The sequence below is a fragment of the Actinia tenebrosa genome, unplaced genomic scaffold (genome assembly GCF_029948245.1).
Source record: "Actinia tenebrosa isolate PJP-AT-01 unplaced genomic scaffold, QUT_ActTen_1.0 PGA_scaffold3__52_contigs__length_22856419, whole genome shotgun sequence".
NCBI lineage: Eukaryota > Metazoa > Cnidaria > Anthozoa > Actiniaria > Actiniidae > Actinia > Actinia tenebrosa.
The window spans coordinates 11,485,192-11,497,337 of NW_028292580.1; the positions used below are offsets into that span (position 1 = coordinate 11,485,192).

Sequence of the window (12,146 nt, forward strand, 5' to 3'; positions counted from 1 at the left end):
CATGGATTCCAATCTTTTTTCTCTCAATCAATTCCCAAAGCAACATATCAGGAATATACTTATGAACAATGATATTTACTGTTTTTAATAATAAATATGTTCTTATATAGCGCATTATAGATTCTCAATGTGCTTTACAAATATTACGATGAAATGTTTTTGCCCATTTACTTCTATATTATCTGACCAAAATTCAGTTTATCGCTGCAAAAATATGTATCTCAAAGTAAGATTCCATCCCTTTCCATCACCTCCATTCCTTCTTCCATCACGCTTCCAAAATGCTGTAAGCATGCTTCTTTAATGTTTTCAAGTGTAAACTCTTCGAATTCATACAGTACGAATACTCCCTTTTCGAATTCTCGACGTCCATTTCGAAGACCGCTGAGCAATGCTTACAGGCGCAGTCAATTGACGTCGAAACGAGGCTAATACAGCGTAATGCTTATAGCAATACAAAATAACAGTGCGAAAACTTGAAGTCTATTTCTTAAAAACGATCGTCGATCGATTTTATCGTCAAAATAATACACAAAGACCTTCTTTATCTGGATTGATCAGTAGAAGAAGGCAATGGAACACAAAAAGAAGCGAAAAATGTCGAGTTTTGGCAGAGAATGTGCATGTTATGGCTGTTCGAATGCTCAATATTCCAAAGATGGCGGAACGTCGGGGCTGAGTTTGTTCAAGTTTCCACAAAAAAATCCGCAAAGAGATCGTTGGTGCAACCTGATTAAAAGGCAGCACGGAAGAGATGGTTTTTCAGTCAATAATCTGACTTTAATTTGCGAAGAACATTTCCGAAAGGAAGACATTTACAGGCCTCACGGAGGTACACGAAGCCGTTTGAGAGAAGGAGCAGAACCTTCGATTTTCCCTTGGAAATCGAGTGAAGTCAAGCCTCAGCGACGTGTTTTAGTAAGGCAAACAAACAATCCCGAACCATCCGTCACGACTGAATCACTGTCGGTGTCTACAAAGACTGATGTAAACTTGGATGAAATGGAAATAGAAGATGCTGCGAATGTCGTAACTGTTAGTAGTGAAAACTCTAACATGCATGTTGTCGAACCCACTGTAGTCGGACCAATCAAACCTCGTTATCAAAAAAAAGCAGTTCAAACAGAAATTGAAAGTGATTCACCTGAGACTAACTCCACTCAAGAGCACAGTTACTCTTTCTCCTTTGCCAGCAAAAGAGATACATTTGGTGAGCAGGAGGACTATATCAAAAAAATAGAAGACAAATTGGAAAAACAAACTGCTATCATTCATGATCTTCAGTCTCAAGTAGGTGTTCTGAAAAAACAGCTGGAGGAGTATGAAAGAAAGAAATTCAGCATTGAAAAATTCAAGGATGATGACAGTGCCATTCTATTTTATACGGGGTTCCCTAATTACAATGCTTTGGTGGCGGTGTATGAGTACCTCGAACCAAAAGTTGGAAAGCTACAGTACTGGAATGGACAGCTTGCTCCTGACACTAAAGCATACCAAGAGAAAGGAAAGAAGCCCGGCCCTAAACGACGCCATTCAGGGCTGCAAGAATTCTGGATGGTATTAGTACGTCTAAGGGTTGGACTATTTGTTAAAGATTTGGCAGATAGATTTGATATAACACCAGGACACTTTTCTAAGATTTTCACGACTTGGATTAATTTCTTATATTTAGAACTAAAGCTGCTATTTCCTTTCCCCACACAATCTGAGGTTTTGGAAAATCTACCCATCCAGTTTGCACACTACCCCAATACAAGAGTCATCATCGATTGTACAGAAGTGTTTGTTCAAGTCCCATCATCACTTAAAGCTCAATCACAGTCTTGGTCAAATTACAAACACCATAACACTTTCAAAGTACTTGTTGCAATATCACCAACTGGCCAAGTTACTTTTGTGTCCAAGCTCTGGGGAGGAAGAGTATCTGATAAAGCTATTACTAAAGAATCTGGCATACTTGAACTACTTGATTATGGAGACAATATCATGGCAGACAGAGGGTTTGATATAAAGGATATCCTTCCTCCTAGAGTTGACCTGAATTTGCCTCCATTCAAGGGCACAAGAGATCAACTGACAGCAAAAGAAATTGAAGATACAGCCAGGATTGCTTCAGTTCGCATCCATGTTGAGCGAGCAATAGGAAGAATCAAGAATTACCACATACTTGATGGTGTTCTCCCTCTAAGTCTGGCTCATGTTGCGGACCAGATTTTTACAGTCTGTAGTTATTTAACCAATTTCCTCCCACCACTCCTCGAGCCAGAAAAGCAGCAACAATATTAACCTTTTCATTGTTTACATAAATTTGATTTTAATTTGATTTGAACATTTATTATTTTTGGCATGATTTGCACTTTTTGTTTGTCTACGGAAAATAATTATAGACAGTAAAATGTATTTCTGTTTAAAGTACTATTTGTTGAATCAACAATAATTTAAGTGTCTCTAGAAGGACTGTTATTATACAAATGATGAATGGTGTAATGTAATGAATGTAAAATAGCATCAAAATTATATAATATATTATCCAAAAAGTTGAACAACTTACTGATACATTGTTTTACATGATTTTTACTTAATAATGTTAGCATCAGTTTGAATGCACAGTAGAATGAACAGCAACATTTTAATGTCTATATCATCCAAAAGTTAACTAAAATGCCTCTAAAAGGATATTAAATATGTAATTGTTTTTAAAAACCAATGTGACAGTTAATACTATTTAACAGCTATGAAAAATGGACAACTATGAAATAAGAGTGCACTACTCGAGAGTATTATTTAGTAATTATTTCACAGGCCAAATATGCATGATATTAAATTAAGTGTCACTTGTTAAATGATTAACATAAAATCACGATGACCTTAATTTTTTGTACTGTTTATGAGTAAGCCAGCCACCATGCTTGTACAGGGGCAATCCTCTTTTCACTCGTCGAGTGAAAACCTCAGGTAAAAATGCTCTCTTGTAAAAATACATCAAAGCTGGCATTGCTTCTTTATCCCACCATTCATGGTCAAACCTGACTCTTTGAATAGCTATGACATCATTGCCAAACCAGACAAGAAAATCCACCCATGGTAGGTTACACACATACATTTGTCCTTGTACTTGATAATAATATTCATGTCCCTTTTTCAGAACAGGATTTCCATTGATAAGAGTAATGTAAAATTCTTTATCACTACATGCTTGTTCAACAGTCTGCCCACGTTTTGAATATGGACATTTAATCTCTAGTCCTCCTAATATTCCATCTGTTGAGGAGGGATCGTGTACCAGTCTGTCCAAACTAGCTCCTAGACCTGGTGTTTGTTTTGATATCTGTGTACCAACCTCTATAACTCTCAGGTTAGTATTGCCTGTTGCATGATGTAAAGCCACATAGCAGCTCACAGCATCATTCTCATGATGTAGACCATACTGGAGAGAAGAAATAATTTTTTGGCTGTTGTTATTATCAATATACATTATGTCCTTCAGCAGAGTATCTGGTGCTTTTGTTCTACGGGCAGCCTTCTTGAAGTTTGAAGCAGTAAGCACAGTTTCTTTGAGCTTTTTCCATGCATTATTTTCACTTTGCCCTTTAGTTTCCCTCTCAATTCTCTTTACTTCTTCATCACTTATTTCCTGTGCTTGAACATAGCAATCAATAATATTTTTGAAAGCTTTGGTGCTGATATCATACTCATCATTGAAGGGGACATTTTCACTAGCATCTAGAAGCTCATCTATTTCAGTAGCATTTTCTGGAATGGACTCATTCATACTGTCAATTTCGACTGTGTTTGATTCTAAATGAACAGTTGACTTGATATTGTGAGCAATGAAATAGATGCTGCTTTGTAAACAAGAGGACAATTTCTCTCCTAGTATTTTGGTAGCTTCAATGTCTGCATGTCTGTCTGATGGGGCTCTTGGATCATACAATGAGCTTTTAGCGTTTGCTCTAGTATCTTTCCCATACTTGATTTTTTGAATGATTATCTCATCCACAGGCTTGGGATCAGTTTTCATGTTCCTGGGCACATTCCACCCACAGAGACGTGAAGTGCAAGAAACTGGCTCAGTGTTAGACTGAAGACCATTACGGCTGAAATCCTCTATGGCAAATATGATGCCTCCAATATGGTTGCATCTTCCAAATCCATTTGGTCCTCTCCTAATAAATAAGAACATTTTCCCAATTATTCCTATAGTTCACTGGCTATTGTGGAATCATATAAATTATAATAATTGATTTTTAAAAACTTAAAAGTTTACAAGAAAAATAAATAAATAAAGCCATCAATTAAAAAAAAACATCTTACAATACTTGAATAATAGGCACACTTATTTAGTTAGTAATTTTAGTAGTGTAATTTATTGACTTTCAAAGATTTAGATTAAAAATTAAATTATTAAATTTTTACACCTGTATACAAATATTAAGTTGTAAAATAAAAAGTATTAAAATGCCAAAAAGGAATTATTGTAAACCTAGAAAAAAAATCTAATAATGTCATAGTTTGTTTTGTACACGAAGGTTAATTTAGTTGTGAAGATGCCAGGTCTTATGTATCTATGTTGCTTGGGAGACATTATCAATTATATAAATTGGTGTGATAGAGGTATTGTGGAAAAACGTTTAGTCTAATTTCAAATATTTGAAACTTACCCGGCAGTACACTTGCACGCAGCTCTTACAATGTCATTTCCTGTCTTGTCAAACACTAGTATTGACTTATACTTTTCAGATTTCATTGAAGCAAGAACCTCTGATTTTAAATAAACAAGGCTGCCTTTGTTGCATAGTTGTAAATCTTTAATATGTCCTTCTTTAAAGAATTGGAATGCTCTTAGCTGCTTGTAGCCTCCAGTACACACGTCAAGCTCGCTGTACTTAGACGTCTTTTTCACAAGATAATCATAGAGCTGTACGAAGGAAAATGTCGGTAATTCTCGTAGATCTTTCTTCCATATCAAACCAGTTGCTTCTCTTATAATAATCTCGTATGTTAAGTCCGTCGTATTACTAGTAACAGGTGGTGCAAGAGCTTCGCCAGGTGAAGTGTTGGGGGATTTGGACCCTTTAGATCGTTCAACAAGAACAAAGCAACGAAGAGCTAAATCTTCCTTTTTTCCGCCGATCGGCTCACCGAAATTCTTGAGAATAGTCTTTAACTCATTAACTTTCAGATTTCTAAGGTCTTGGATAGATTTAAACTGATTTAAAGTAGAAAAACGATCGTTTGAAGACATGTCACACACGTGGAAACTGTAAACACAGGGAAATGTATTGCTGTATTAGTCTCGTTTCAGTGCTCAAGTGACCGAGCAGGAGACTGGCGCTGAGTCTTGTACCGAGAATACGAAACTCAAGTATTCGCGGGGTTCCATCCGCGAATACTATGTGCTGCACCTGAAACTTCGGCACTTAAACGTTGTACCCTGTTCTTTTTTCCTTCATGGAAGACTCTAACTTCTTCCAAGCAGCGTTATTAGACATCCTGAATATTCAACCTGTCCAACTCCTTCTCAATGATTTGCTTCTCAGCCAACAATAGTCTTTGAGGCGAGTTTATAATAACCTCAAGATCATTTTTCTCTAAGTATTTCAAGGAGTTTTTTGTTCAAAAGCCACAGCTTTCGAATAGTGGTGCGAGACAATCCAAATCTACTCCATTCGAGATGGAGCACAGCCATTCACGAACTTCACTTGAAACGGCCATCGTGAAACTCGTGTGATAACAAATCGGTCACTGTCTGGAAATTTGCTGCCCTGATTAGGCGTGACGGGTACTTATGTTGATTTCATTTCTCAGTAAACCATTATACGCAGGCTACAGTACACTGTAAACAGGCTTCAGTGGTGTTTCTTCGAAGTTTAAAATGCCTAAGATAGTAATACAGAGAGCAGTTCTGAAAAGCAGGCATGCTTACAGTACAACACACGTTGGTATCGGTCATATTTATAAATGCATGAGTGAATTGAACAATAAAGTCGACGACATCGCGTTTGCAGTCCACGACGAAGAAAGCCGTATTATTGGTAATTCCCCGAAACACGTTTCTGATCACTTTACGAGTATATCAGAAAACAAGGAGGATGATATAACATTTTTTTGGTAAGTTCACTAAATTATAGTAACTGATTGAAATCGCGAGTTTAAAAATTCAGTGTCAATTGCAGTTAGTTAGTTTCATTGTTTTGCACACAGCGAAATAATTGGAAAAGAAGATATCAGTTTTCCTTGGCCAGGGTGGAGAAGGGTTATAATGCCATGCAGATATTAAGTTTATTGCTCAAGAAATGATTTTTACAGAGTTTATCAGTGTCTACAACAATCATTAGTATTCATTCCTGGAGGATACATACACCCTAGTTAGTCCTGTCATCCAAAAAGCCGCGCAAGAAACTGGCCTCAGCGAAGAGAGAGTTTAGGTATACAATAATTTTATTGCTTTTTCTTCCTATTGCAAGAATTTCTTAAACTTTTTGAAGAAGATTTCAAATTATTTTCATGCCTGACAGAAGTGGATTTCCAACGAGAAACAGAAAAGACAGCTACGTCGTCTACGGACCAGCAAGAAGAAAGCAGCTTTTCAAAGAAAGCAAAGCTTCGTTCTTTCAAACGTGGGCCGTCGTCTTATAACGTATTTTGTTCGGAGTTTTTTCGCTCGGGGAAGTGGTACAATCAACGCCACCTACAAACAATATTAAAGGATAAAAACTAGCAATATTTAGAAGTGGGAAAGTGGATCAGAGTCATCAGTCCTATCCTACAGAGGTCAATGACTTAAATAAAGCTTAAAAGATTAAAAGCTGAAATTTGTCTTTTAGTAACTTTTAAAGTGATAAGGAAATTAGATTTATATTTGAACAATATTGCAAGAATTAAAGAAAAAAAGTATTGTAAAATATAAAACTGCACGAATTTATATGCTCCCCTCTCCCCCCTCCCTGCATTCAGAACGCTGCATTTTGCGTATTTTCACATCATTTCCGATCCCTTGCTATTCACCCATTATTTTTTCATTTTTCCATTCATCTTTTTTTTTTTCCCCAAAGGCCAGTGTAAAGGTGTCTCAAATGACGAGAAATACCGCCTAGCGGGAGAAGCCTGGAAAAGTTTCTCTCCCCAAGAGTCTGAGAAATTCCAGGTTTTGGCAACAGAATACAAACACCCAAGTATTGACAAAATAGATGAAGAAACCAGGAAAAAGTTAATAAGTGAGCATAAAAAAAAGATGCTGGCACAGGTAATTGAGTTTTGTAAACTGCAGCACAATATGTTACAAAACTATGATATCACAATATATATGTATATTTATGAAAGAAATGTTTCCATTTTGTTTATTCATATTTCTTTATAATCATTCATGCACTAAAGGTCAGGCTAGTAAAAATTGTTCACTGGAAATTTTGTTTTGTCCAGTCCCCCCCCCCCCCCCCCTAAAACACATACACACACACACCTCCTGTACTTTTTATTTACTTTATGAACAGTCCTCAAGTTGTTATTTAGGGGGAGCTTTTACATTTTGAATGTAAGTCCAGGTAGATGAAATATAACAAGGATTTATTGTAATAGTATTTTTTTAGGTAAAATAAGGCAGTTGATGAAGATTTCATGATGATGACCGTTTTATTTTGCCATTTTGAAAAATTAATTAATTACAGTTGGGTGTCAGAGATTGAACCGTGCTGCAGTAATCAATCAATGTATTATAGAAATCAATTAACTAACAGTTTTCAATTACTGATTTTTTCATTTAAGTTACAATAATTTTTGTTAACAGCTGTTGAATTCAAGCACTACACATATAAAGATGTGCAAGAGCTGTTCAATGAAAAATAAAGTAAGTTGAAAAATAAATATGACAAACAATAACAAATGACTTTTCAAAATTCTAATTTTTATAATTATTATATTATATATAAATTAATATATATAATACTGAAGTTGAAGTTGAACTCTTTATTTTGTTTCATAAATTCATTACTCGCCAAAAGAATATTCTTACTAACAAATATCAACTCTTAGCTAATTGCTCACAATTGAATTTTTTTCTTTAAATTGAAAAGTAAAAGCTGATGAATTCAACCTATGAAATTTAACTTAACCATAATAACAAAATGTCCATTTTAATACAATAACATAAACCTCATTAGTATAATATTGGTCAATAATAAAATTTTAATACAACTTTTGCAAATATATTTTGGAAATATCACACATCATTATATATATACTTTTATAATTTTTTATTACATAGGATATATATAACTTTAGTTAATATATTCCTTTGTATACAAAATTTTAGGCAAAGCAATGGGAAAGAGCTCGAGAGTCCCATATGAAAAGGGTGGTTTCAGTGTAAAAAAAACCTTCCCCATGGCATAGAATTCAAGAAACCATCCAGTTATGGGAAAAAGCAAATACATCGCATACTGGCTGCCAGAGATAAAATAATTTTTGAAATCTTGCCTAGTTCAAGAAATACTCCTGCAGATGATAGTACTTTGGCCGAAAATGCCACGACCACTATGCAAGAAGATGATGTGTTGCCTCCTAATCAAGGCCTCATATTTTCCACACTGTCAGCTGTGGTAGGAGAAGAGAAAGCAAAATCAGCTTCAAAAAACACTCCCATTAATGAGGACGATGTTGAGGTTGTAAATTCAATCCTCAGTCAAGATCTACGCCTCACACTCTATGCATCCTGCAGGAGTTTCTTCACCTGTGATGCGTGGTTAGCCATTGGGAGTAATATGGTCATTGAAGAGCCCCAAATGCCAGGCATCATTCTTCCAACGTATACAGGAAAGCACGAAAACCAACGCTTTTGGCTTTTCTACACTGACGAGAAAATCAGAAAAATTGAGAACATTAGCCCAGGTGGCACAATTGGTGGCCTCTGGCTAGATCTGGCTGAAGAGTCAACGGATGATAGTCTCATCTACAAATTGCTGCCACAACCCCATAAGATTTATGGCAAGAATATTATTAAAACTGAACATGGCTCACTGTATTATTTCCACCATTTTGACAAGAGTGCTAGATCTCGTGCAGCTCTACAGCTTCTTACCATGCCAAAGTTGCTTCATCAGGCCATCACCAATATTCTTACTCTTTAAGGGATAATAATTACAGATAATTAGTTGAATTTAATGCACAAAAATTATATTAATTAATGATGATGATAATGATTATATTATACTAATAGGTTATTTTGTTTTGATACTGACTGATATCGATGATGATCATAATACTGATGATAAATAATATATACATTTTGACTTTGTTTCATTATATTGATAGATTTTTTATGATACATATATCAAATATTAATACTCATGATGTATGATGATGATAAATGCTGGTAATGGTGCTACAAGTTGTACTGATGATGACGATAATATAAGTTATGATGATTATAATGAGCATGAATATTCTTCAGAGCTAACTTCCTCTTAAAAGTCCAATCCAGGGACAGATCCAGGATTTTTTTAATGAGAAGGTTGCATGGCTGTCAACCAAACCCATGATAACATTCTTAGTGGGGGGGGGGGGGGGGGGCAGGGGGGAGGGGGTGTTAATACCTTAAATATTTTCCAAGACAAGTTATATTGAAGTTGTAGAGAAACACAGGCGTAGCCAAGTGTTTCTTTGACTTCTCATGTGCTCTACAGCTCCCAGAGTGTTTATATCACTGTATATACATTATAAGTTATAAAATATTTTTTCAAGCTTTTGTACAATATTTTCCTGAGCATGTCTCTGTCCTCTGACATAAACACCGTTGCCAGCCAATCAGAGTGCTGTAGTATCTGAAATATTTGTAGTGTTTACAACATGAGTGGCCATGTTGTATCAGAATTTACAACACAAGCCGAAGGTAAGTGATTGTAAATTCTGATACAACACAGACGCGGAAGTTGTAGACTATATACTAAGATATTTCCAGAATATCAAGAAAGCTCTTCAAGCAGAACACAAAGAGATCGCACGCACAAGAGAAATCTCTCCCAAGTCAAATACACCAATCTCCTTGAAGGAAATGCAAGATGCAGAAAAAGAGATTTTACGACACGTTCAGTGGCAAACTTTTCATCAAGAGATACGCGCCCTCGAAGAAAATCTTGATGGTCTTTCAAGAAAATCCGTCGTAAGAAAATCAAGTCCCTTGTCCAAGCTGGATCCAGTGGTAAAAGACAACTTGATCTGTGTTGGAGGACGTCTTCGCAATGCGCCAACAATAGACTGATTTAGCATCGGGACGGCGACGCCGAAGACGACGTGACGGCGCGCGGTATGGACTGGAACTAGCGGTTTTTAACTTCCGGTTTTCGAAGCGACGTCCTACGCGTCCCGTTCAGCACGGCGTTTGCAGTCATTTGACGTCGCGAAGAAAACGTGAAAAGTAAGTAGTCTTTAATTTACTTTTATAGCCTATAAGGTGATATAATTAAGCAAATGCTTGACTTAAAATACTTGCCAATTAGTTCACTAGATAATTCAATTCGTCTACAATTCATTTTACTTCACAAATGGAAAGAAAATACGTGGATAAGCTTACTATCAAGCTAATTAGCGAAATGTCACAGCTTCTAGTTACCGGTGTAATAAAACTGTTGCCCCTGGAAATTGTTTTTGAATTGTTTTAATGAAGAAATTTTAAAGAACAACTCGACTAGGTACTAGCTTATCAAGGTTATTAGTACTTATAACAACAACAATTAATGTTGTGCTTTAAAAGTTTTATAAATATTCATATTTTATCACATCTTCCTGGTTGTTTTTTCATTCCAGTGATGTGTCAAGAGGACTGTTTTATCGATATTTTAGTCATATAAAATTAAACTTTGTAATTCTAATTTTTCTTTTTTTCCATTATAATAGCCCATTGTAAATGGTAAAAACGAAGAAATGGGATGGAAGCTGAATCAAAGAAAAAGTAAGGCTCACTGCATAATAAGACTTACAAATTTAATATTATTTACGATGTAAACATCTCATGCAAAAATAATCATTAGAAATACCATTTAAATTTGTTTATATAATAACAGAAATCATATTATAAACAAAATAATTAAGTATAAGCTCATAAATATTAAGTAATCTAAGTATATTATAATAGTAATATATACAATGGTACTATACAATTATAACACAACACTTTTGTCTCATGATCAACAAAAACGTCATGAGCTGTTTTATATTTGGCTTATATTTTTCTATCTTTAGTTGTAGGTCAGTAATGACTTGGGGTGAACCTAAAGACTTGATGATGTTGAGGGTGATTGCAGCAGAGGGAGTTTTTGTACATAAATTTGGTAGCAGGGAAAGAGCAGCTCATATTGCAGCAACAAAGCCAGCAGGAGCAAACAAGGCTGATGCAACAGCAAATGGCTCAACAAATGTAACAGCAGCAGGCACAACAGCAACAGCAACAGCAGCAATTTCTCATGATGCAACAACAGATGCTGGCTGTGATATAGCAGCTAGGTCATTCAAGTTCACAAAAAAGGGACTAATATTATTGTAGCCTAAGTTCCCTTATTTTAGAATTCCAAACCTACTTTGAGGCATTCGAGTGCAGTTAAGGCTGAAGGGGTTTCCTCTAGAGCTGCCCTTTTTGAAATTCATGTTTGATTTCTTCCTTTTTTACCCAGAATAGACGATTTTCTATCAGTAAATTTGCATGAATAAGCCAATTGAGCCATGCATGACTGGCCAAAACAATAATTGGTGCCTTTCTGTGGGTTGCAGCTTTTTAAGTATTCTTGTTGGGTTGTTGGTCTCCAAGCATTTGCATGCTATGCCATTTGATTTACGAAATATTGTACTTTTTCAAAGGCATAGAATCAGATCAGCCAAGCCTAGTTCTGACGTCAACGCTTCCCCACTGCCTCTGCAAAGCGTTCCACTCTCAGCGCCAAGCTTGGCTTAAGGCTTTGTTTTGATTTTGTTTTGTTTTTCCCAGGCCCAACACTCAGTCAGTGCATGCGCACCTGAAAAACTGACAAGATTATTAAGGTAAGAGACCCATTAGTGCTACATAGATGGCTGACATTTTGGTTCCCAAGGGTGGAGGGGGGGGGGGGGAGGGAAGGAGGGGCGGAGCTAGGGGTGTGTACAAGGCGCCAAAACAGGAA

At 36.1% G+C, this 12,146-nt stretch overlaps 2 protein-coding genes across 2 annotated transcripts; one reads left to right on the plus strand and one right to left on the minus strand.

Moving 5' to 3' along the window:
* Positions 1-597: 597 nt before the first annotated feature.
* LOC148908616 (uncharacterized) lies at positions 598-2,286 on the plus strand. The gene has a single exon (XM_089035929.1). It carries the CDS (start codon positions 598-600, stop codon positions 2,284-2,286), a length of 1,689 nt encoding a protein of 562 aa, XP_088892055.1.
* A 303-nt stretch (positions 2,287-2,589) lies between these two features.
* LOC148908617 (uncharacterized) lies at positions 2,590-5,505 on the minus strand. The gene is made up of 2 exons (XM_089034799.1): positions 4,662-5,505; positions 2,590-4,166 (listed from the first exon to the last, which is right to left on the minus strand). Exons 1-2 carry the CDS (start codon positions 5,243-5,245, stop codon positions 2,858-2,860), a joined length of 1,893 nt encoding a protein of 630 aa, XP_088890925.1. The 5' UTR covers positions 5,246-5,505; the 3' UTR covers positions 2,590-2,857.
* Between the last annotated feature and the right edge of the window lie 6,641 nt (positions 5,506-12,146).

Excerpts from the sequence above, each read along its gene's own strand:
- LOC148908616 (XM_089035929.1), top strand. The coding sequence starts at position 598 with ATGTCGAGTTTTGGCAGAGAATGTGCATGTTATGGCTGTTCGAATGCT.
- LOC148908617 (XM_089034799.1), bottom strand. The coding sequence starts at position 5,245 with ATGTCTTCAAACGATCGTTTTTCTACTTTAAATCAGTTTAAATCTATC. Across the intron at positions 4,167-4,661 it reads GCGTGCAAGTGTACTGCCGG|GAGAGGACCAAATGGATTTG; the intron begins GTAAGTTTCAAA and ends CTTATTTATTAG.